Raw genomic sequence first — 23,873 nt, 5'->3', positions numbered from 1 at the left:
AAAGGCCACACAGAACATATCCGGCAGCTGGAATCCCCAGCCACGAGACACGAAACCCTGGCCATTGTAAAAGCCGGGTGTGCTTTGGCTGGCAGGAGGGATGGCCCAGCAATAGCAGGGCCTAGCTTCTGCCCACCCACAGGGGCCTGCCTTGTTTCCCGGGACCCATGGATGAGTCTGGATTGGGCCTTTGCTGCCTGAAACTAGTGGGCAAACAGCCTGGGTTAGTGCCCAAGGCCTGTTAAAACCCACAGGCCCACCAAGAAAAGCTCTGACTCTGCTGAAAATACACCCAAAAAAATCTGAAAAATCAAACTGGCTTAATTAATATTTACTTGCAAATTCTCAAGAGGAGGAGAGGAATAAATAACACACTTCAACTCACCAATACATTACCACATATTCCCCATTAACACACAAATACAAAAAGTACTGTTCACCCACGGGAGTTTACTTAATCCAACAGAGATTCTCAGAAGCGAAGATCTTGAAAGACCAAATTCTAAAGTAGCAAAGTGCATCCTCCACGCTCAGGTGCCAAGACACACTACAGCTAGCCTCAAACAGGAACCACAGCAGGTTCCACGGTCCCACCCCCATCTCAGCAGACCCACGGGGAGGGAGCTGGGACGACGCTGGTCAGAACACAGGGAGGCAGAGACACTAAAACCTCTACAGGAACAATCCAAAGACACACACCACTGCAGGCCCAGGTGAGGACCTGGCAGTGACATCAGTGACCGGAATGCGGGAGGTGGCTTGGGAGGAGGTGCTGGAATCTTCTGCAGCTGTGTGGTCAATAGAGTACATGAGGCTGTTGGGCCATGGCTCTGCTGACCTTCACTGGGTGTATCCTGACCTTTCAGGCCTGGAGGATTTGCCATATTATCTGAATATTCAGAGGTAGGCAGATTTTACTTGGGATCAGACCAGTGCTATAAATCAAAGAGCCTGTGTCCACACGGCAGTCATCTTGGTTTCTGCCATTAAAACTTCGGTCACTTACAGATTCAGGCTTCCAAAGTTAATTTAGTGAAAACCTAGTTCTTGCTGGTTTCTCAAATGAGCCTTAGAAATAACAGGGTAACAAATCTAGTCCCTAGGTTTGTATGTTCAGTAGGTCCCATGAGCCACCCTTCCCTTGAGACACCCTCAGAGCAGGGAAGTGGGCACTCTTGCCCCAGGACCTCCTCAGCTCGAGCAGAGGCTGCTGCCCATAGCTGGCTCTACCCTTCCCTTTGGCTACAGAATCCATGGGCATTCCCAATTACAGACAAAATACACATTCATATGTTCTTTTCAAGTGAACTTTTAATAGGTAATTTTGTGAAAACTCTGGTTTTGTTGTTTTGTTTCTGTGGTACAAACAATTGAACCCAGGGCCTCATGGAAAAATGTTATTGTTCCTTGAATCCTCAGGCATCATTTGTCAAGCATTACAGAATTCTGTCCTCACTTGTGTCCTTTAAGACCCACCTAAAGCAGCTCCTATCATTCAGTTATTCTGTTTTGATCAAAGGGAGCTCACTAAGAACGTAAGAGGTAACTATTATGTAGTCAAGCCTAGAAGAGGGTATTCAAAATTGGAATCAAGCACTATGAACTCAAGTCTTCCAACCATTCACATTCCTTATGACATACAGAAGAAAATGTCATCGACACTTGATGGGCAGAAGACAGCAGAAGACAGTGCTGTCACTCCAGGAGCACATACACAAAAAAAGATATACAGGACGTCTTGGACACTATGAATCAGATGGAAAAAAAATCACTGTGACCGCGAATACCGATTAATCAATAATACAAACATCATTGTGATTATCACCCGATTCATGAATAAAACAGACAGAAAAAAATGTTCAGGGTCTCCAACTCAGCAGAAGCACTCGGACTAAGCTCCAGGTTTCCTGGTATTCTGCACCTGGAACACAGCCTGGCTGAGAGCTAAGCCTTCGGGGATGTCACCACGTCATCCCTGTCCTTCCTTGGGTAGTATTTCTGCCAACAATTGAAGGCAAAGCAACCCTGTCTCAGAATCTAGGTCACATCAGAAGGAGCATCAAGCAACTAAAACAGAACAATAGTATGTGTATTTAAATACCCCCAGGGTCACTAGAGGAGGGACAGAAATTCTAAGAGCCCTATTGCCCATGGACTCAGGGAAAGCCAGCTCTCTTTTTCCAGGAGAACAAACAAAACAAACCAGGTTTTCAACAACATTAATTAGATTTTGAGCTGAACACAGATGGTTTTGCCTCCACATCTGGTGATCAGCCAAGAAGTGCAGGGCCAGGAAGGTCTTACCGAGCATCATGATGGCTTTCAATACGGCAAAAACCGCTCCCACTTCAATGCTGTTGTGAGCAGCAGCTAAGAGGTGTCTATCGCAAGACGATCTTATTCCGGGGAAAGGTTTGCCTGTGAAAACAACAACAAGCCTTGAACAGTCTCGTCACCATCATTAATGATCTTCCGTAATCACCCCCAGCCGGCAGGGCCTCTCACTGTTGGGCTGTGGGCGCTTAATTGCCACTGGCCTGCTTAACCTGAGGCTGGGGTTCACTAAGACACACTGCCAGTATTCTTACTTAACCTTTTCTTAATTATTAATTGTTAAAACAATGTTTTTGCTCCTCAGAGAGATGTAGCAAAAAGATTAGCAGGATTCCCACACAGACATGCCCACGTGTGGATGGAAGGGATCTAAGAAGAGGCTTTACTAATACCCTAGGAATCATCACTTACCTTAGGAAAAGGATAAGTGAGTCACCATCCCCTTAAGTCGGGATGGCAGGGCTCAGAACTGACATACCTAGTATGTTTTCCGGCCGCACTGCCCGCCAGGATGACCTGGCCTAAGAGCAGAGGTATTTTTATTGACTGTTAACTCCCGGTTTTGATTTCTCAATATTTCCTGATATTACATAAATGGAAGGTATTGCCAGCCCTCCTAGTGGCACCCTCTCACTCCTTCACTGCCCCCAGATCAAGCCCACAAAAATCGGGAAGGAAATCACAAAACGTAGAGCCCACACGGTCACTTAGAACCTAGAGCTCCGGCCTCTAACCACTGACATGCTGCAGCCAGCTCACCGGCGGCTTGAGGCAAGAAGCAGGCCTGTGGCGCGCGGAACAGATGAAGCAGCAGTCGGCAGGTCATCCTCGCCCCGGGCTCCGCGTCCGCATCTCCACAAGCTAGAAAGCAGGACAGAAAGACAGGCCTCAGGCTTCCTACTAAGTTAAGTCTTCTGCTCTAACCTACATCAACTCTCCTTAGAGCAAGAAAAGTAAGCCCTCTCTTCTGAGATGGGAGTGCTCCTAAGGCAGGTTGGGGAGAGCAACAGCCTCCCATTCCCTGCCTCCAGGGCTAATGTGCTGGGGTCTGGGCTGCCCTGCCACCTCTAGCCACCCCCAGCACACATACAGCTAGAATCTCCTACTGCACCCACCCTGTGTTCTAACAGCCCGACCCACCCCTCCAAGGCAGCGAGCCCACAGCCAGCACAGCTCCCCAGGCTGCCTTACCTGCCGCTAGGAGAGAGGGGAGAGCCACGTGCTGCACGACGTCCTCCAGGGAGAAACACTGTCGTGCTATCAGAATAGCAATGAAAGTAGCTAATGAATCATGGAATGAAAGGTCACTCACCTTCAAGAAAAACATTGACAGGTTTTAATACCTGACACCCTTCTCAGCCACATCAAAGATCAATACCTAAGAGAATGTAGGCAACACCCCCAGGAGCTCAGTCCCACCATGAACCCACAGGGAACAGCCACGTGAGACTGTTACCCCCCAGGCCTGTTTCTGTAAGACAAACCTTGAGTCTACCCACCCCCCAGAGCTACAAGAGGACACTGGGCTATAGCTCATGAACCCACAACTGAAAAAAGACAAAAAACACAATCAAGAAATCACTAAGGGATGTGTGAATGCACCCCAATGTGAGTCGGAGTAAGTCCAGAGGACGTCAGAGAAAACAGAAAATAGGAGGGCCCCTTAGCAGAAAGACATGCCTGACGGTGTTCTGGAGACTCTTTATGTGGCAACTAACAAAGATGCTCAAAGGGACTAAATGGGTTGTGAAAACTCTGAAAGTTTCCAACTAACTCCAAATTGCAAAAGAGGAAGAAAATCAATGCATAGTGAAATCTCTGACTTTACAGACTCCACGAAACACGTGCACAAGATAATGAGAAAAATGACTAATAACGGCCTTCACAACTGGCACCATAATTCAGGGACCACGGCCAGCAATTTACAAAACACCTCTTCTGATAGCCCAGCACCAAGAGGTTCATACTATTATAAAATCCATTTTTATAGATGAGGGATTAAAGCAGAAGGCAAAGTACAACAACAACAACAACAACAACAAAAAGACCGAGAGACTAAGTAAGGAACTACAGTCAAGATAAAAATGTGTCTTTCTGCTAGAAGAGCAGACCACCACTCGTGAGTTAACGTGTATAAAAGTCTAAGCACACTGAGCTGCAGAGACAGGACTGCCCACCCTGGCAGAGTCTGCAAACTAGGAATAAGCCCTCAGCCAGAGGCAGCTTTTAAAACATAGAGTTCTTTAACATAAGAGACCCTAGCCCTAATTCTGCTCCAACAGGATACAGCAGGCAGGCACGATAAAGAACGGAGGCAGATGTTTAACGAATTCACATGTATGTAACCTGCTAGTTGAGATAATCAGTGATATATCGGGAGCAGGGGGAGCTATTCATCAGTGTCCAGACTTGATCCCCAAGAAAGACTGAGCATCCTCTGAACCTATACCTGGGCGTTTCCGCGCAATATAACAAAATCTATACTCTTAGAAACCTACATATTGGTTCTTCATAATGAAAAATGCTTCAGTTACGTCCCCTGCCATGTGATAAAAATGAAGAATAGGGGCTAGGGTTGTGGTTCAGCAGTAGAGTGCTCGCCTAGTACATGCAAGGCCCTGGGTTCAATCCTCAGCACCACATGAAAACAAATAAATAAAGATATTGTGTCCAACTACAGCTAAAAAATAAATTTAAAAAAATGAAGAACAAACAGCTCTGAAGTGATCATCCATATCAGCTACATGGAAATTTCAGGAAACTTCTGGCATTTCTGCTATAGATTAAGCTATCTATTTTATTTCTGATTTTTTGCGTATTAAATAATCTTGGCAACTACACTGTGGCTTATTACTTTCAGACAGAGAAAGAAAAAAATATTTTACAATGTTAAAACGGAGTCAAGTACATAATAATTTTTAAAAAACAGATTACCCACTAACTAAATTTTGAATTACACAATTTTAAACAAAAAAGAAAACTTACATCCACAGTGCAAAGTACATCATTAAACCCCCACACGTGATTGGAAGAACAACAGAGAGCCTTCAGAACCCCCAGCCATTCTGAACTGAGGACAGTGCAGCAGGCGGTCAGCTCAGAGGAGAAATTGGCTATGTCGTTAATCCTAAGGAGGAAAGAGTTGGGCAGTGAGCAGTCGGCAGGATGGTGACCGCGCGTGGCATAGCCATGAGCACATTTCACTACCAGCAACAAGCCTTCTGCTTCTTAGACAGAAGGATGTAAGCAATACCCACCTGTCAGATACACTGGAACCCGAGCAAAGGTATATGTTAACAACTTCAAACGTTGTTGAATAATCAACACTATTAAGTGACAAACAATTACCAGTACACATGTGAATTAGAACATTTTTAGCTCTGTGAACAGACCTGATCTATAAATTGACATTTTCGTTATGCGTTGCAATTATGCACGATAGTGGGATTAATCATGCTATCTTTGCACATGCACATAACATGATCCTGTCAAGTCCTCTGGCCAGTATCTCTGCTTTCCCTCTCTCCTCTTCCCCAACCCCATCCACTGTGCTACTGGTCTCCCTTCTGTTTTCATTAAATCACGTTTTTCCTTTTTAAAAGTTCAAATATAGTTGTTTTCAAAATATAGGTATTTTATTATATACATTTTTTTGGAAAATGCATACTATAACTTAATAGACAGTACCTAAAACATCCAATGCCCAAGCAAGAAGACATAAGCAGGCATTTCTCAGGTTAAGAAAATTTTTGAACAGAACAGAGGTAAATAAATAATGAATAAAATAAGATAGAGTCAGGGTAGCAAATGAAAGGCAGGTGTGAGCCCAGACATTTACTAGACACTTGTTTCAAAGAAGTCCCAAGTCACCCAAGTCCTTGTCAGTGATGCCTTCCCGGTAGCCCGGCTCACCTGCCGGCATCCTGGTGGCCCATGCAGACATTCATAAGCGTGTTGCAGACAAAGCTGTAGCGATTGGCTGCGTTGTCACTGAGGACTTTGCCCAGCATTGAGTAGTTGATGCTTCGAGCTGAGGGATTCTCAATAAAATCCATCATGAAGTCGGGATCCCATCGCAAGTTGGAATTTGCAGGCATCACATTATTATATATGGTTTGCTTTACTTTAGAACAGGCACTACTGAGGTTACAAGAAGAGAAGTTAAAAAGGAAAAACAAAAACTAGAATAATAGGAAAACCATTTCACTTAAGAAAGCTGGTAACTAATCTTAAATGACTTTCTACAGTTTACAAGCTCTACAAATCACAGAACTTACTAAGGCTTCCAACAACTAACTCAAGTAATAACATTTGCAACTATTCTTAAGAATAAAAATAGATTCTATTACACATCAGAATAATGTGGTGTTGTAGTCCTGATGGCACATGCCAAAGACCTCCTCCTCTAGGGACACTGTGGCCTTCGGAATTTGCATGCTAAGTAAGACATGTGACTATGGGACTGTGGCACAGCAGAGAAAGGAAAGGCATGTTCCTGACTTCAGGGAGCTTGCAATGTGCCAGGGGGCTCTGGATAACAGGCAAATTGTACAAGAGCAAAGAACTGGTCACGTCATCCCTAAGTGTTTCTCAACAGCGGCAAAGTTTTTTTAAGACCCTGGTTTATCGTGCGAAATATTTGAGGTTTTCATGAGCTACATCTGTGCAAAGACAGAACAGAAGCATCAAGGGATGTGGATGGATTTACTCCATAGCCAGCACTGAGATGCTCCAGTTTTAAAGCTCACATTGCATATGAACTCAGCCATTCCTGCCCATCTGCTGCAGATAGCAAGTCCATGAGCAAATTCAAGTGCTCTACTCAAGAGCTCTTCAGAGCAACAGAAAGGCTGCTCTTAAGATTAAGTTTGGGCAGCAAACAGATTCGTGGTTAAGGTGATATACAGCTTTTTTATGCACCTACATTAGCCAGGAATGAGTACCTCAAATATACAAAGGCATGTGGATGCTTTATCCTGAAGCACTGGCAGTGCCAACAGCTGTCAGAAATCGAGACCATTCAGCTCAGCCCTCGTCCTTCAGAGCCACTTCTGGGCTGTTTGGTTAAAATACTGATTCCTAGGTCTCACATAGGTACTCTGAGCTGTGTGTTTAACAAGGGCTCCCAAATGACTCCAGTGCCAAATGATGCCAGGGAGGCCCAGGTGTCACCGAGAGGATCAAATGACAAACCGAATAATTACTATCCTCTATATTTTTTCTCTTTCTTTGCAAAGGACTTCTGTAAAAAACTTGTTGGCCATCATGGAGGGATATAAATTGGCAAAAGAGAATTGTGGCATTTTGAAAATGACAGTCATTTTGTGGTCCCGGTGCTTCTACCCACCTGTTCTTCCTGACTACTCTTTATTCACTCTCACTTACTACATTCACGTTCCCACTAAAAATGAAACCCAGACCAGACCCTCCCTTGTTTCCCCTCGACCATATCCCTCATTTCCTCTGCCTTCCAAAGCCTTGAGTGTTTAGTACAAGGGACTTCTGCAAATTTTAAAGCTTTACCTCTTTTTCATTCAACTCTTCATTTAATTCTACCAGTTTCTCCAGTCTGTCTTTAGAATCCCAGCTCTTCTGCTCTGCTTCTGGTTTATGAGCCCCACCCCTCCCCTTCCGGGAGGCAGGTTTCTCTAAGTGGACTGCAGGGTCCCTCTGAACCTGGCTAGTGGTGAGGTCTTCTCAGCCTGCATGTTGAGGCTTCCTGTGTTCTTTAGTACAGACTTTCTAGATGGGTTTCTGTGTTTGAATCAAATGCCGGCGACCAGCTAGGCCACGCCAATCCTCACATTCTGCTGCCTGCACAGAGGAAACCAAGCCAATGGCTGAGACCTTTCCTTCTGCAGCTACAAGGAGCAGAAAGACCTGGAGGGCTGGGGACAGCAGCGTACAGCCTCGGAGCCTGTTCAGATCCAGGCTTGCTCACTGTTAACTACGGCCAGGACACTCCTTTGTTCCTGGGGAAAGCCATTTCTACTTCCTGGTTCTTGTGAGTGCTCAAGCAGTGTGCCCAGCACAGTGCCCGGTAGATGGCCCTGGCATTCAATTTATTCCCTGTTCCACAATATTCCTCTCACAGGTGGCTTGGATGATATCACAGACAAAATGATCCAATTGTTTAATCAGTATGTTAATGGAAATCTCTGCCTGATGTCCTTTTTTACCAAATTCCAAACTACAAATCGATCTCTGATCCCGAGAGGCCAGGCACAGTGGTGTGTGCCAGCAGCCCAGCCAGGCAGAGCCCCATGTGAGGGTCACTTGGGCCCACAGTTTAGAGCCAGCCTGGGCAACACAGTGAGAATCTGTCTCAAAACAAAGAAAGGGGGAGCAAAAGACAGCCCAAGAAAGCTACACCTCTCCCTGCTGCTTTATGGAATCGTTAGAAAGTGCACCTGCCCCTTACCAAGGAATGCGTCTTGGAACACCACACTGCGCTGCGGGTCCCCTAAGTCCCCGTTCCTGGCATAGCGCTTGAATGAACTCACCTTGCCTACCTGCACTGCAGTGGGGGCGCACTGGTGGTTAAATAAGCTTTGGGGGCGGTCAGGGGAAGTTCACCATCAGACAAGAGCTAGCAGGAACCACAGCATGAATGAGAAAGCTCACAAAACTCTAAACTGAAACTGAAAACTCCACACAGAGTAACAGAAGAATATTGTTCTAAGATTACATCATCTCTGTGGAAAGGGGTTTCCTAAGACTCACTCAGATGATTTACAAAGGCTTGCTCCATCTAATGCATTACGAGGTATAACATTTTTGTATTTTTGTAAGTACTGTTAAATATGACTTTTTGATGTCTGTTGCCTTGGCTGTGCCCCCTAGGAGCTGCACAGCTATAGTGGTGAGCAAAGCAGGCGGCCTCTTGCTCTCCTGGAAGCAGGCCACGATCAATACACAATGCCCTTGAATATTCAGTTTAATCAAATCTTGAGTCCATCTAAGATGCTGAGAATGAGCAGAGGGTGGTCAGGGAGGCGGAGGTGAGGAAGTGTGGGGTGAGTGTATGAGTGAGTGCCACGAGCAAGTTAAGAGCAGGTGTGAAAGCCCAAGGTGGATGCAAGCTTACACATCAGAGGAAGGAGCAGGGGGAGGGCCGGGCAGTCAGAGCAGAGCACACAGAGGAGAAGGGGAGCAGAAGAGAGCAGGGCACTGCACACAGCGAAGGCCAGGAGGCGAGGCAGCACTGGGAACCCAAGAGACACCACGCTTTAAGCGGGTGACTCTAGTGGACATGGTCAAGGTGTGAAGCAGGAAGGCCAGCTGGGGCGACTCTGCATGGGGCCCTGCAAGGGACGATCAGAGCGGCAGTGACGAGGGCACCAAGGAGTAGTGGACTCTAGGTACCGGGGAGGCAGGGCTCCTAGGATTCACCCAAATGAAACAGGGCACAGAAGGGACAGACAACTGCAGACCACCTCTTCCTTGCTCTTCCTGAGGATTCCAAATTTCTTTTGGCCAGATATTACTTTCTCCTAGAATGAATTATCTAAAGTTACTTCCTAGCACCTGACTACCTGAGCCCCCTGAGCAAGGCTGAGACCCAGGGAATGAGAGGGAGGTGGACATGCCACCTGAAATAGGTGGTCAAGGAAGTAGAGACACAGAGGAAGTGCAGAAGCAAGCAAGAAAACAGCCCCACAAAAGCACTCCCAGGGAGGCCAGGCAAGGGAAATTCAAATGCTTTTTCCCCCAGGTTTATCTCAAAGTTGCAGAGCTAAACAGACGTAGTACTACTTGGAAATGGGAGATGATACCTACAGCAGAAGGTAATTTAATAGGAATTCTGGATAAGGGTTGAGAAAATAAAAAAATCTTTTCTACATATAAAATATCCTGGACTCATTAACATAAAGCATTCCTTAAGCAGTGAGGTTTATTGATAGAAAAAACATTCATGAACCAACAATTGCAGCATTTATGAAGACTAAGATAGCAAGTAGGTTAACTGCAGATTTTACAATATCTTCTTAATGATTAACTAGGGTATATTTCTTGTATATCAAGAAATGAGTTAAGTTGAGCCTAAATACAAACACAATGCAAAATACAAATTAGGTCGTCTTGCATTTTTTGATGCATGTTGATTTAATGCTACTCATGAAAATACTAGTAATTTTTTTATATAAAAACCTAATTCACATGAAATTTACTGTTTAGTAAGTCATAGGACGTACTAAACAGTAAATTTTTTAAGAGAGGAAAAAAATGAAAAACTGTTTGGAAAAATTGTGGAGAAGTAAATGGAGTTACAGAACCTTCCATGCCTAACCAAGAAATGAAAGCAATTTGTAACTTCAAGATGTGCAGAGGGTATTAAATCCACCCAAAGTAACATAAAAAGCCAGGTCAAAAAATGGGGATATCAATGCCAGGAGGAATATGAACCCAGAAAAACACCAAATACTGCTTCATTAACCGCCTACTAGATTCATGATTCAAATTGAATTTCAAATTTAAAATATAAAGATTTATTAAATATTTATCATCATTCCAATATGACTTACCTAAATAAACTATATCTGTAAAAGTTATAGAGAATATAAAAATGAAATTGGGGGGGTACTGGAGATTGAACCCAGGGGTACTTGACCGCTAAGCCATATCCCCAGCCCTACTTTGTATTTTATTTAGAGACAGGGTCTCACTAAGTAGCTCAGCTCCTTGCTTTTGCTAAGGCCGGCTTTGAACTTGTGATCCTCCTGCCTAAGCCTCCCAAACCACCGGGATTACAGGCTTGTGCCACCATTCCCGGCAAGAACAACAATAAAAAAAACTTTTAAAGAAAAAAAATCCTCTGATTGTTGAAGACACAAAATTAGCCAAGGTTAGATGGTTATGGACTAAAGTCGTTTCGATCTGGGGGTGGGAGGGAGGAAACCAACTCATAGTTTAACGGTCTACCTTTCATTGCCACTATGTATTTTTAATAGTCAGTTTCATCAAATCTTGAGTTTATCAAAATTAGCACCGGACAAAAATAACCATGATCACCTTTCATTATGAAAAAGGTTACTAACACTGGTAGAGTCACGGACAAACACAGCTGTGATCCCATTGCTACTCTTGGACTTTCTTCTACCCACCTGAAGAGGTCTCCAAACTTGCTTCTGAGGTGGCTACAGGACACATAGAGGTCGTAGAGGTAGGCTAAGATGCATCTTTCGGGGGAAGAGCACTCTGAGGGGTTCACGACGTGCTTCACCACACCGCACAACCTGAGGACAAGACACAGGCAGATGAGGCCCACACAGTAGTGCACCCTCACCCAAGGCTTCAAGAACGAGGTGCCCACATACGACTCGATGACCAGCACAGCAAACTGAATCTCTGAACGCCAATATTCTGAGGAGGTACAGAAATGCTATACAACTTCAAGAAACAAAGACAACGAGAGATGGTGCGCAAGCTGTACTTGAAGAAGCACTGAGCCCTTTGACAGGGACATGGTGGAAAGGTGGAGGGGAGGACCTGCTGATTGAATTGAGTCACAAATGGGCCTGAGCCTTTGTAAGGCAGCAGCTCCAGGAAATAACCCTGGGAGACCTCCATTTCTGGGCTGGATCTGGCATCACTGGGGAATGCAGGTTGGGAGGCAAGCTGGGAAAAAATTGATCTCGGTTTACCTCTTTTCATAGTGACATCCTCTATGACCACTAGGGTCATAAGCACCCCGCCACGCATACAATTCTGTGTGACCCACCAGGCAGAGCAAAGGCCTCTGTCTATGCTTCTCCCACGCCCAGGTGCACTCGCCCGGGCACTCACTGGGCCCGATAGTGGGAGTCTGGCTCCTCCACCAGGCCTTCTGCTGTGGGTCTCCCCAGGACACCACACCACAGGAGTCAAGGTGATGGGACCAGTGCTCTCACCCACCACCATCACCATAAAAAGGGGCTCCCAGGCACAGAAAGGTGAAGGGCCTGCAGCAGGGCAGGCAGCCAGCGCACAGCAGAAGGGGAGGAGAGCCTGGGCCCCCCAGACTAGACCTCTCCATGCTGAGGGGACAGGGGAAGCAGAAGCATCTGCAGGGCCCAAGCCACAATGGACAGCAGGAGTACAAGTGCCAAGGGAGACCCCGGGACTACCTGAAGAAATGCCCAGAGCATCCCAAACCCTGGCAAGGAACAGTGAGAGATGGGCCAGCCAGCAGAGAATGAAGCTGACCATTAGAGGAAAACCTCACACAATCATTTTTAAAAGTAGTGACTGGAATTGTGGTTGACTACGTAAACAAAAGAGATCCTGATACATCCTAAAGCCAAGAATTCTACTGTGTCTAAAGGAAACAAACACGTGAGAAATGGTCAGCTAGCCAGGGTGTAGTAGCGTTTTCTCAACTTCTCTGACTTGCTGGAGGTGAGGAAGGCTTCACACTGTGATTCTGGATGACCACTCGCATAAGTACAAAAAAACTAATGTCATCATTTGAGGAAAAATATTCACCCTTACTACATATAATCAAGTAAAAAGAAAAGGAAACGTCAAACATAATTTTATGAATATTCAATAGTATGTAAATTTAAAATGTAAAAATCAATGATACTAAAATTCTTTTCAAGTTAAAATATAAAACACAATCAAGCAAAAACACTTTTGTCATGTGGGCTGGGATGTAGCTTAGCAGGATAACGCTTGGCCAGCACGCACCAGGCCCCTGGCTCAGTTCCCAGCACTGCAAACAAACCAAACCTGTACTTGTCACAACTCAACAAAATGATTTCATGAACAACTAGAGGATTTCCATGCACAATCTTAAAAGTATGATATAGCTTGAATAATAGGAATAAACTCCCAACCAGGAAGACCTGTTAAAAGCCGTGAGAGTCATTGTCTATGTTATATTGGACAACATACACTGCTATACTACCTACCAAACCCTTTATTTAAAATGCCCGAGTCCCAGTTTCTTGACCTATAAAATGATACTAAAATTCAAACCTTACAGCATAGGAAGTAGAGGGTTGCTAAATCATTACGTACTTCCTTAATTCTAAGATAGATATGCTCTTGCATACTAAAGTTTCTGAGATATTTCAGACTTCACTTCCTAATCTAAGTGTACAGTTAACATATATAAAAGGTACCATTTGATGTGCCCCAGAAAGCTGCTGCTCCACCCAGGCCACCTGAGGAACAACAGAGTCAATCACATGTGCTAGATCACAGCAAACAGTCACTGCTGCACCAAAGAACTCTGTGGTTCTTTTGAGCTCAGGAGAAAAAAAAAAAAAAAAGAAAGAAAGAAAGAAAAATGGGAGGCTGTGTTTGTGTAAAAAGCCCAGTGGGGGAAAGGGGAGTGGACACAGCGGGGCTGGCTCTACCTTACCTTGGGCCCCCGAGCCTCTGTCTTTGATGGGCAGAGCAGGTTTATCTCCTCAGATCAACTCCACTGGCAGCAGCAGAGCAAACTGTATAACAGCCACAAACCAAAAGCACACAACACACCAAGAATAAACAAAGACACTGGTTCTAAGTTAGCTCTTGTCAAAAGATGCTGTGAATCACAAAGATGAAACTGAAGCATCACTTCACTGACAATGAATGCAAAGCTGTATTTGGTGTTGGATTCTCCAAAAAACCAAAATTACAGGAAAAGAGAAGTTACAACCATTCGCTCTTAATAAGCCAGGATGCTGGGCAGCATGAAGGATGGAGGCCATCAATGACCAGCCTCCCGTTCTTAGAAACCAGGGCGTGATCAGGAAGGCAGCAAGGAGGAGGAAGAGGAGGAATGCCTCGGGCTTAACCAGAAAAGTGATTCTGTCTCCTCCTCTGATAGAGCCTTTGTGGCAGGAGTATTCTTTTAACTGTTTTAATTGAAATAAAAACAGGCACTATTGTTCTCTTAATAGTACCAGACACTTTCGGATCTGAAAAACGGTGGCATTTTATATACCAACCCTTCAAACACCTGGGCTGTCTGCTCAGGATTCAGGATCAGACAACTATGATAGCGCCTGAGAACGGCCACGATGCACACGCAGAGCCCCGTGGTGTAGCTGCCTGCCAGGCTGGAGGACTTGAGGAGCAGCTCGGCTTCCACGACACTCAGCTCATTCAGCAACTGTAAGAACAGAGAAGGAATGAAAAAATGCAGGTGCCACAACACAAAGGAGAACCAGTCTCAGCAACCATGAGCACTCCGTGCTGTGCGCCACTGCAGTGGAGAACGTGGACTCATGAATCAGACATCTTTTTATTTTTAAGCCTGTTTATACAAGAACTTTGTGTTCTTCTGTCTGGACACGAGGGTGTGTAAGATGAGGAAGCACCCAGTGCCGGGCAGCCCCAAGTTCTGGAATAGATCAGTGAAGCTGATATATACTACAGAATAAGGAAATCAAGGTTAAAATCCATTCACTAATAATACTAGGAAATAAAGAAACAAGCTAAATCAAATTTTAAGGACTTTTTTTTTTCTTTCAGTGTTAAAATTTACTCTATTATAGACAGAAAATACTCTTTCATCACTGTCTAAGCAAAACAACAAAAGACAATACCAGAAACCCTCTCAGAATTCTGGCATTGTTAAATGACATGCACTGAATACCCGGTATAATTATTTAACTGAAAACAATTAACAGAGCTGTAATTAAAATACTAGGCTGATGACCATTAACTCAGAATGTCTCGATTATTCAAAAATGTATTGGGTCCTCACAACTGTGTTAATGAACAGCAATTGGTTCCATTCAAATGGGCTGAGGTGCCCAACAGAGGCCAGGAGGAGTGGGATGGGGGAGGGATGGGGAAAGCTGATCAATGGGCACTGAGCTACAGTCGGAAGCAAGACGTTCTGGTGCTACAGGTAACCAGGACATACTGCACATTTCAAAGAGCTGGAAGAAGGGATTTTGAAAATTTTCACTGTAAAGAAATGATAAATATTCCATGAGGCAAGTTATGTTTAACCTGGTACAAACATTGTACAATGTGTACGTTCATAGAAATATTACACAGAACCCCCATTTATTTGTGTATTTTACATAAAACTATATATGAACAGTTTTTATGGTTTTGAGTGTCAATTTTAAATAAATTTAGGCTAGGCATGGTGGCATAGACCTGTCATCTTAGCCCTCAGGAGGCTGAGGCAGAAGGATCAATGAAGACCAGCTGGAGTTTAAGCCTAGCCTGGACATCACCATGAGACCCTGTCTCAATTTTTTTTAATTTAAAAATAATACATTTTAAAACATAAATTCCACAATGCCTGATAGGTTGGCTCTCCCAAAGTTAAGGAAACGCGGTCTCTCTGACACCTGTATAGCGAAGTCAATGAGTCCATTGATGTTCAGTGCGGGCTCCATGAGATCGAAGATGAGCTGTATGTGGTGGGCCAGCGGGAGGTGGTAGGACGTCCCTGAAGCAAAGCTGGTGATCTGCTCCAGCACGTTGTTAGAGATCTGAGCAGACAGAGTGAGGCCGTCACACACCGATTCCCAAACCATCTTTTACATAAATTATTTTACTTCGCTAAGACATGGAATTTATGACATTCTACTAGATGAAAATTAAAACATATTTTCACAGAAACCAAAACCATGTACAGATCAAACAGCTTTTTTATTTTTTATTTAGTTATAGATGGATACAATATCTTTCTTTTTTTTTTTTTTTATGTGGGGCTGAGGATCAAACCCAGAGCCTCACATGTGCGAGGTAGGCGCTCTACCACTGAGCCACAGAACCGGCCCCTCAAATAGCTTTTCGATGTGTCTAAATAACCAAGGATTTGTAAAATAAAATAGATTTGGTTTCTTCTCAATGTCATGGCATTTCATTTCAATCATTGACATGTGTGCTACGGGGCCAGGGAGTCATAACATCAGCCTTGCATTAGGGATTATTTTATATATTACTGATTATTAACATAAAGTAAAAGTGGTTACATAATAAAAACAAGCTCTTGGGCTGGGGCTGATGCTCAGTGGTGGAGCAATTGCCTATCATGGGTGAGGAACTGACCTCAGCGCCACATAAAAATAAATAAATAAAGGTATTGTGTCCATCTACAAACTGTATAGTTTTATATATGTATAAAGTTCATGAAGGCTGGGGCTGGAGCTCAGCGGTAGAGCACTCCCCTAGCTTGTGCGAGGCGCTGGGTTCAATCCTCAGCACCACAAAAAATAAATAAGTAAAAATAAAGTACAACTACAAAAAAAAAATATACATATATTTTTTTTAAAAAAGCACCATTTGCCAGGCGCAGTGACATATTCATGTGAAAAAATTCATGAAGGCTGAAAACACATATTGCACAAAAGGGACTTTTCAGGAAACGGTGACACATGCAATACATAAGAAGATAGTTTTAAATGGCTACCTGAGACGTCACTTGATGCTGATCGAAATATGACAGAAGTTGGAGTTTTGTGAACACCGTCTCCAGGGTTGGAAATGTTTCTTGTTTGTTCTTTCTGGCTTTTTGCCCTTCATCCCCAACTAAATGAACATAAAACACATAGGTTATTTTCCATTTACTCAAAATCCTGACTTTTTAAATAGATACTTTTCATTATCTAACATCATCATTGATCCCAGGCTGAAGAGCTCACATCAGTAGTTGGGTATACAAATTGCTTTAAAAATGAAGTTAATGTATTAATTCAGTCCTTCCCTGGGACAAAACCAATACATAAAACCAACAGACTTGAGTTCATAGATCCAGCTAAGAAATCCAAAACACACCTCTGTTTCTGCAGATAGGTTCCATATACCTAAATATAACAAACTGCTTAAAACCTCATGTAAAAGGATGCAAAGTACTCTTGGAAATTTACATCCACTTTTTTAAAAAATAAAAAAAAGGTAACAAATTAGCAGTGGTTCTTAATATTTATTTGAATGATATTTGTGTGACTAAAATATAGTCATAATTATATATTTCCCCTATCTATTTTAGGTTAACTTGCTTTCATAACATATATTATTGATCTTTTGTTGCTTAATTTTCATTTGAAAATGTTTAAGCCCTGATATTATTGGCCTTTTAAACAAATAGTTCTAATAAAATTCATTAATGTTTTCATGCAAATGCAGAAGGAAGTCTGAGCAAGTTCAAATGAAAATGCTACTAGATTGGAAATTCCTCTGGGTAAGACCTGGCTGATCTAACAACACTATTAATGGCTTGGAACCATAAAACCTTCCTTTTTTTTTTGTTTTCTTTGCAAGGAGGGGGTGGGGAGGGGTGGGGAGGTTGAGGGCAGAAACCTCTGAGAACCACTGAGCTACATCTCCAGCCTTTTTTTTTTTTTTTTTTTTTTTTTGAGATAGGGTCTCATCAAGTTGCCAAGGTGGGCCTCCAACTTGCAATGATGCTGCCTCAGCTTCTGGGAGTTGGGAGTTGCTGGGATTACAGGCAGGCACCACCACACCCAGTATCAAAATCTTATTTTATGTTCCCTGAACTGAAATAAATGCTAACACAAGCTCTTTTCTCCCTACCAGTCTTCATTTTTCCAAGAAAAAAAAGAGGAAGGGTAAATTTCCATTACTCTGAGTATAACTGGCCAGCCTCTGGTGCTCATACTAAATGACAAGCAATGACTTCACATGCAGGCTGTTAACCAGAGGAGACTTATTGCATCCCTGACTGACATCTTTCTGGTTGAGGAGTTTTATCTAAAATGAAGGAAAGACAGGAGGATGGAGGAGGCTGCTCGCGGTGGGTTTCCATTACTGACATCTCAGAAGGCACAGAGAACAATGGTTTTCCAAGTTCAGGGGCTAGAAGTGCCTTCACTTCAGGGACTGCTACAAAGATAGCACAGACAATAGTCTGGCTCTAAAAACCATGAAGGAAGGAAGCCAAGTCCACATGAATGGCCAACCCACTTCCTTCCCTTCCACCTCCTTCAGCCTTCCAAACCCAGACTCTACGCAGACCTGGGTACCCTCTGCAAGTCATTGAGACTGAGCCGCAGGACTTTCACCTAAAGGAGACAGTGACCCCATCCCCTTTCCAAGCACACCAACAGAAGTCTCAAATATTGTTTGCTAGCTAGTTTCAAGGCTTCTCAATTCAATCTTCTCTTGAAACTCATTTCCTCTTTTCTCTAAGAGAGAAAACAACCCAATAATATAAATAGTTTTCTTAGAGCACTTTCCTCTGCAAGCTCTAGAACACCAAGAGTCTCATTTGCACAGCTCGTGGCTACTCCCACCAAGTGCGGGTGCACTGTGAGGCCCTTCCGCAGCTGTGAAAGGGGTGAGGGAAGGTGAGCCAAGCAGACCAAGGAGACACGAAGCCCTTTTCATGCCTGTACACACCCCTTACTGGAAGAAAGAGAGGCTGTTTGGATTACTTGTGCTGTTTTGGATTACTTATTCTCTCTAGGAAAGATCTAGAAAAATAAGCTCTAGTAATTTTGCCTGTTAAAAAATTAAGACTGAATGCCCCATGGAGAGGTCCACAGCAGAGTGGCCAGGGGCTGAGAGGTGGCTTACGCCACAGGCAGGAAGAAGGCTGTTTGAAAATGTAGACATTCTTTCTTCATATTCCTGAAGGATTTGGGGGAAAAAAATGAGTGGAAGGGATGTATATGTGTGTGTGTGTGTGTGTGTGTGTATAATGATATCATATTTTAAATCATATGACTGCATAATGAAATAAACCTTGAAAAAGCAATTAAGCAGATCTGAAAAGGGTAACTACAAAGGTCCAATTGTGCAAGGTGATGACACCACATAAAGATATGGCTTCACTATAAAAACTACAAAAAAACACAGAGAAAGAATTGCAAGTGACAAGGCCATTACCTGCAAAGGCCTAATTTTCCCTTCTAGCTGAGATTATCTGGTGACATTGTGGCTTCCATACCCACTGAGTTCCTCTTCTGAGTCACTAAGAACAGACCAGCAATTACACTGTGATGGTTGTGACTGTCGTGTTCGCGTCAGTGCCCACAGCAAAGCAAACTGCGAGCCGGGGTAATGGCAGAAAAGATATGGGGAGGGGGAGCTCCTCTAGACTGGGGTCTTCCCACTCCGCCTCAGGAGTCCCTTCATTACTACCTGGAAACTCTGGTCCAGATTAGAAAGGTACAGAATAAAAATCACCTGCATCTACCTTTACACTATGGCCTGTTAATCCAAAGACTGCTACTAATGGACTCCAGCTCTAAATACTTAAATGTGCTTATTCATATTTCAATGTGACAGTCATCAGTGAGAGGAAACACACTGGAGACAGTGACACAGAGCATTTTGATAAACGCTGCAAAGAGGGGGGACAGCAGGCCCTGCGGGAGTTGTGCGTGGAGGCCTTACCGCCTGTCTCTGTGGTGCTCTTCTTGTTCAGGATTTTCAGGATGTCTTTGGTGATCTTCTTCAACTGGTGCCGGGCCTCCTCGCGCTCCTTGCCCACTCCGTAGAGGAGGATTGTGCGCTGGTTACATTCATGACTCGAGGACTCATCCTGAAAAGCGGGGGATGTGGTTGTTCTGAAACTGTGCACAGGGCGGAGCTGCCCAGCTCAAGTCTTGAATCCCAGAGCAGCACCTGCAGCCGTCCCTACCCTGTGGGACGCCTCCACCTCCACCAGCCATGGTGTTCCAGTCTGGAACTTGCTAAACCTTAAGAAAAAGGTGTCGACCGACCTGCAGTCTTCATAGGAGCATTTGATGTGGGCAAACAACACAGAGTAAGTTCTGACTACTGAAAAACTTTTCATTATTTAAGGCTAAACATGGTATTAATCTCATATCATGTAACATAACATCCAGTTGAACTTTTTCATAAAGGAAAATGGTATTTCTTACTAAGTTTGGTTTTAGGTATGCAGTGATGGTTTATGTTTCATATTTAGAGAAAAGTCCTACTAGGATCTTCAATACTGCAGCAAAATATTTCATTTACTTCTGACATGACGGTATGAGACATTTATATTTATTTTCAAGTGACAAAACAGTTAGGAGCGGGGGTCTCATTGGTGTGGTGGCTGATCCTAAGCCGCACCTGCGCTGCTGCCCCCTCACTTGCCTAGTGACCCTGCCCCACCCCAACAGAGAATGTGGCTCTTCTTCCCCCAAGGGAAATCATCTGGTCTTGGCCTTACAGAAGTGCGGATACACACACCACGGGGTGCCCAGCTCAGCCAGGGGAATATCCACCTGGCTGTGGGCGTTTTCCTGGCTCCCCAGCCCCGGCCCTGGCCTTCCCTGGCCCTGGCCTTCCATACCCTCTGCAGCCCCGCCCTTCATATGCCTCCTTTGCCATCGCCTGGCACATCTCTGTCCAGGCCAGGCGCTTTCCCTGCTGCCCAGCATTGTATTCTGAGGAGCTTGGGGGAGGAACACTTCTCCTGGGGACACAAGGGCACTGTGTCACCATTAGTAATGGCTGCAGCCAAGAGTGGCAGACTCCAGTGCCTGGGGCCCCAGTCGCAGGCCACTTACAAGGACTTGGCACCAACAGCACTTTGCCTCTGCAGACGTGAACGGAGCCTGTGTGTCCTGCAGCTGTCACGTGGCTCTTTGCCTCCTCTATTCTGTCCCTCATTCCATGTGCAACGCCTGCCTCAGGGCCATGCCTCTTTTCTGTCATACTCTGCTAGAAGCCATTTACTTGTCCACCTTGCTCATCTATCAGGGAACTTGGGCTCAAATCTGAAAACTACAAACCTCGGGCAGGGCCCATCCTGTACCCTGGCAACTGCTTCCAGCTAAGGCTTCGTCAGAAGACCCTAACATAAATGTTTGTGTGCGGGGTGATGGGAAGACTGACCAAAGTCAACTCTACACGGCAGGCACCTCGGGCAAGACAACATGCTACAGACCCTGCCGCAGAGCCAGAAGTCCACACGGGGATGGTGGGGAGGAGGGCGACCTAGAACGGTCTCTGTGCTCATCACGACAGCACAGGACACTGGGCCGCATGCTGCACCAACAGCAGCCCAGCCCACAGTGAGCGTGCCATGGTCACACCACTTGACGGCTCTGTGACCTGGTTAAAGAACCTTGTCCACTCTCAGTTCCTTCCCCTGAGAAACAGGGTACCACTGCCTTGCTTGTTGGTGTTCTGTGAGTGCCACTGAGATACAGGGTGTGATGTGAGATGGTGGGAGCCTTCTGTACAGGGCTCCCAGCAGGTGGTTCCCAGTCTGGGTTCCGCCCTCACCCTGCTGCATCGCTCAACATTCCCCAGAGACCCTAGCATGGCTCCTTCCTTTGCTCTTCCTGCCTAAAACACTACCAACAGCCTCCATCCATCACCCCTGCTGAAAGGCTGTGCACAAGTGCAGTGTCAGGTCCTCCACTCTGTCACCCAGTCACTGAGAGCCTCAGCACAGAAGGACAGGGAGGAGGGAGGAGAGCCAGAGCACTTCTCACAATGTCACTTGTTCATTTCTAGGTGTCTGTTCATTTCTAGGTGTCTCCCCAGTTAGAACACAGCTTTGTAAAAGACATATCTTGCTTGTTTTACTCATTCTTATGTTCTTAATAAGCACCAAGGTGGCTTTAATACCTGCTGAGTACATCCCATAAAAAACTACATGGGCAAATGAATATATAGCTAAAGGGACTGAGCAAGAATGAAGGTAAGAACAAAAAACAGCTTTATAGGAAACTTCACTTGACAATTAAGTGCAGACAAAACTGTGGGCAAGAAGTGAGGGAAAAATAGAAAGTGTGAGCAAGAATGTTTGCAGGGAGCTGGACTCGCCTGCACCTGCAGCAGCTCGGGAGGCTGAGGCAGGACAGCGAGGTAGAGGTCAGCTGGGCAACTTATTAAAGAGTGTGTCTCATTTAAAAAAAAAAAAAAAAANGATAAAGACAAAATGATAGTGTGTGCCCCAGGAAAAAAAAAAAAAAAAACGCAGCATAGAGAGCAAAGCCAGCTGTGGGGACAAAGACCAAGAGGAATCCGAAGGACCTTAGGGAAGGGTCAGGTGCCTGGGTCCAAGGAGTGAATGTACATCTCACTGGATTTTAAGAGGGAACCACTTGAAAAATTGATCAAGGAAATTGAAAGAGAGAAAAAGAGACATCCTAAGGGCTAGGAGGACGTTATCTGTGCCAGGAAGTGAGGGTGATTGGAAGTGGACCACAGATGTGTTTGCGTTGATGCCAACTCAGGGACCCTGAGTCGAGCCCAAGCCAGTGTGGCAGATCCAGCAAGGTGCAGGACATCCACATTCCCTTCAGGAGGGGTACAGAGCCGAGAGGGCAGGACATGCAGAAGCCACCGTGGACGCACACAAGGCCTCAGAACTACACGTAAAGTCACAGGCAGGCTCTCGAGAGCCAGGGAGCAGACACAGGAAACAGGATCGACAGTGCTGGACCAAGGTGTGGACAGGAGATTCTGGGGACCATCTGGGGACCTCAAACAGAAGCTGCTCCAGAGCCACAGCAGAAGGAAGCTGAAACAAGGGGTGAAGACCGCAGTGATGAGGGAGGTTGGAGAGGTGACCTGCACTGAGGAGGACGGCGTGGGAAGCAGCGTCAAGACAAGGTCCACTTGGCCACCAGCAGCAGACGCTGGTCCCTCAGCTATCATTAAAATCTAGAACTGTCCTTAAAGGACATCAAGATCGAAGAGCAAACAACTGATGAGGAGACAGGAGGTGATGGGCTGGGGTCTGCGTGAATGTGGAGAGACAGAGGGACCACATTCAGGGAAAGAATGACTGCCATTAGAGTACCAGCTTTCAGAGAGAGCCCTCTTGCACATCGCCAAGCTGCTGTTTTTGAATAGGTTACAAGATGTGTGTATGTCAAATGTTGCACAAGTAGAAGACAGGAGACTCTTCACATGGCAATTTATATCAAATGAGAAGAAAGCCAAGCTACAAAAGGAACCAAACGTTCCCCAAGGCACCGGTGGGTTCCAAGCTTGCAGGGTTGCAGGTAACATGTAGGATCTGAGATCACCTCCAAGGTTTGCTCTATGGCTTATCTCCAAGGGATACAGTGAGTGGACAGGAAAGAACCACTGGAGAGGCTTCAGAAGTCAGGTCCACTCAGGCTGGCCCACCCAATGCAGGTCAAGTCCTGTTGTCTCGACCCCAGACCAGTCACTCACTCTCCCCGCAGCTACCACTTGCACCCACAGAGACTAAGGTGAGCAAGGAACTAGGGGGGTGCACACCCGAAACCTGGGGAGCTGAGTGCCCCAGAGGAACAAAATGCGTGTCTTCAGCCTAACACCCCTGGAAGGAAGGAGGAGGGCTATGGTTGAGGTCTTCTGGGAGCCACTCGAACCACTTTAAAATAAGTGATTACAGATGTGACTGAAATGTGTGTGTGTTCACAAAGATGGTGGCGAGTCTATGGCAGCTGCTTGTTTAATAATCACAGAATTCAGAAATTACTAAAGTACTAAAGAAAAACAAAAACAATCCCATTTTGAATGTGCTTCCTTTTATGCCAACCACTTGTGAAACAGATGAAATAGATGCAACTGCCCTGATAAAACGCTGCATTTAGCACTTCCCCAAAGTCCTTTCCTTGTTACGTGTCAACATTCAAATGGAAACCTGCGCACACCCTGGGAGAGCTGCAGGGCAC

General features: G+C 45.0%; 2 protein-coding genes across 17 annotated transcripts in view; one reads left to right on the top strand and one right to left on the bottom strand.

Annotated features, from left to right (window-relative positions):
* Positions 1–23,873, bottom strand: part of Med12l (mediator complex subunit 12L) — a 260,868-nt gene that overhangs the window by 44,611 nt on the left and 192,384 nt on the right. For 12 of the 13 annotated variants that reach the window (XM_048794071.1, XM_048794075.1, XM_048794070.1 and 9 more), the window contains 10 exons: positions 19,633–19,780; positions 16,685–16,803; positions 15,618–15,761; positions 14,256–14,419; positions 11,439–11,570; positions 6,247–6,474; positions 5,320–5,461; positions 3,526–3,646; positions 3,094–3,195; positions 2,305–2,418 (listed from right to left, as the gene is read on the bottom strand). In XM_048794071.1, coding sequence (XP_048650028.1) covers positions 2,305–2,418; positions 3,094–3,195; positions 3,526–3,646; positions 5,320–5,461; positions 6,247–6,474; positions 11,439–11,570; positions 14,256–14,419; positions 15,618–15,761; positions 16,685–16,803; positions 19,633–19,780 — 1,414 coding nt within the window. The remainder of the gene's footprint in view (positions 1–2,304; positions 2,419–3,093; positions 3,196–3,525; positions 3,647–5,319; positions 5,462–6,246; positions 6,475–11,438; positions 11,571–14,255; positions 14,420–15,617; positions 15,762–16,684; positions 16,804–19,632; positions 19,781–23,873) is intronic. The other variant, XM_048794068.1, reaches the window with a different exon arrangement.
* The window catches only part of P2ry12 (purinergic receptor P2Y12), a 42,470-nt gene that overhangs the window by 12,407 nt on the left and 6,190 nt on the right, over positions 1–23,873 (top strand). Inside the window, exon 1 of one of the 4 annotated variants that reach the window (XM_048794087.1) lies at positions 17,414–17,455. The exons of 2 other annotated variants lie outside the window; for them this stretch is intronic. The gene's annotated coding sequence lies outside the window, so the exon portion shown is untranslated. Of the gene's footprint in view, positions 1–17,413; positions 17,456–19,773; positions 20,006–23,873 lie in introns of those variants that run through there. One more of the 4 variants, XM_015486908.2, reaches the window with a different exon arrangement.

Source organism: Marmota marmota, unplaced genomic scaffold (genome assembly GCF_001458135.2).
Source record: "Marmota marmota marmota unplaced genomic scaffold, marMar, whole genome shotgun sequence".
Classification (NCBI taxonomy): Eukaryota; Metazoa; Chordata; class Mammalia; order Rodentia; family Sciuridae; genus Marmota; species Marmota marmota.
The sequence above is the reverse complement of the archived record's forward strand: the minus strand, read 5'-3'. Positions and strand labels throughout refer to the sequence as shown.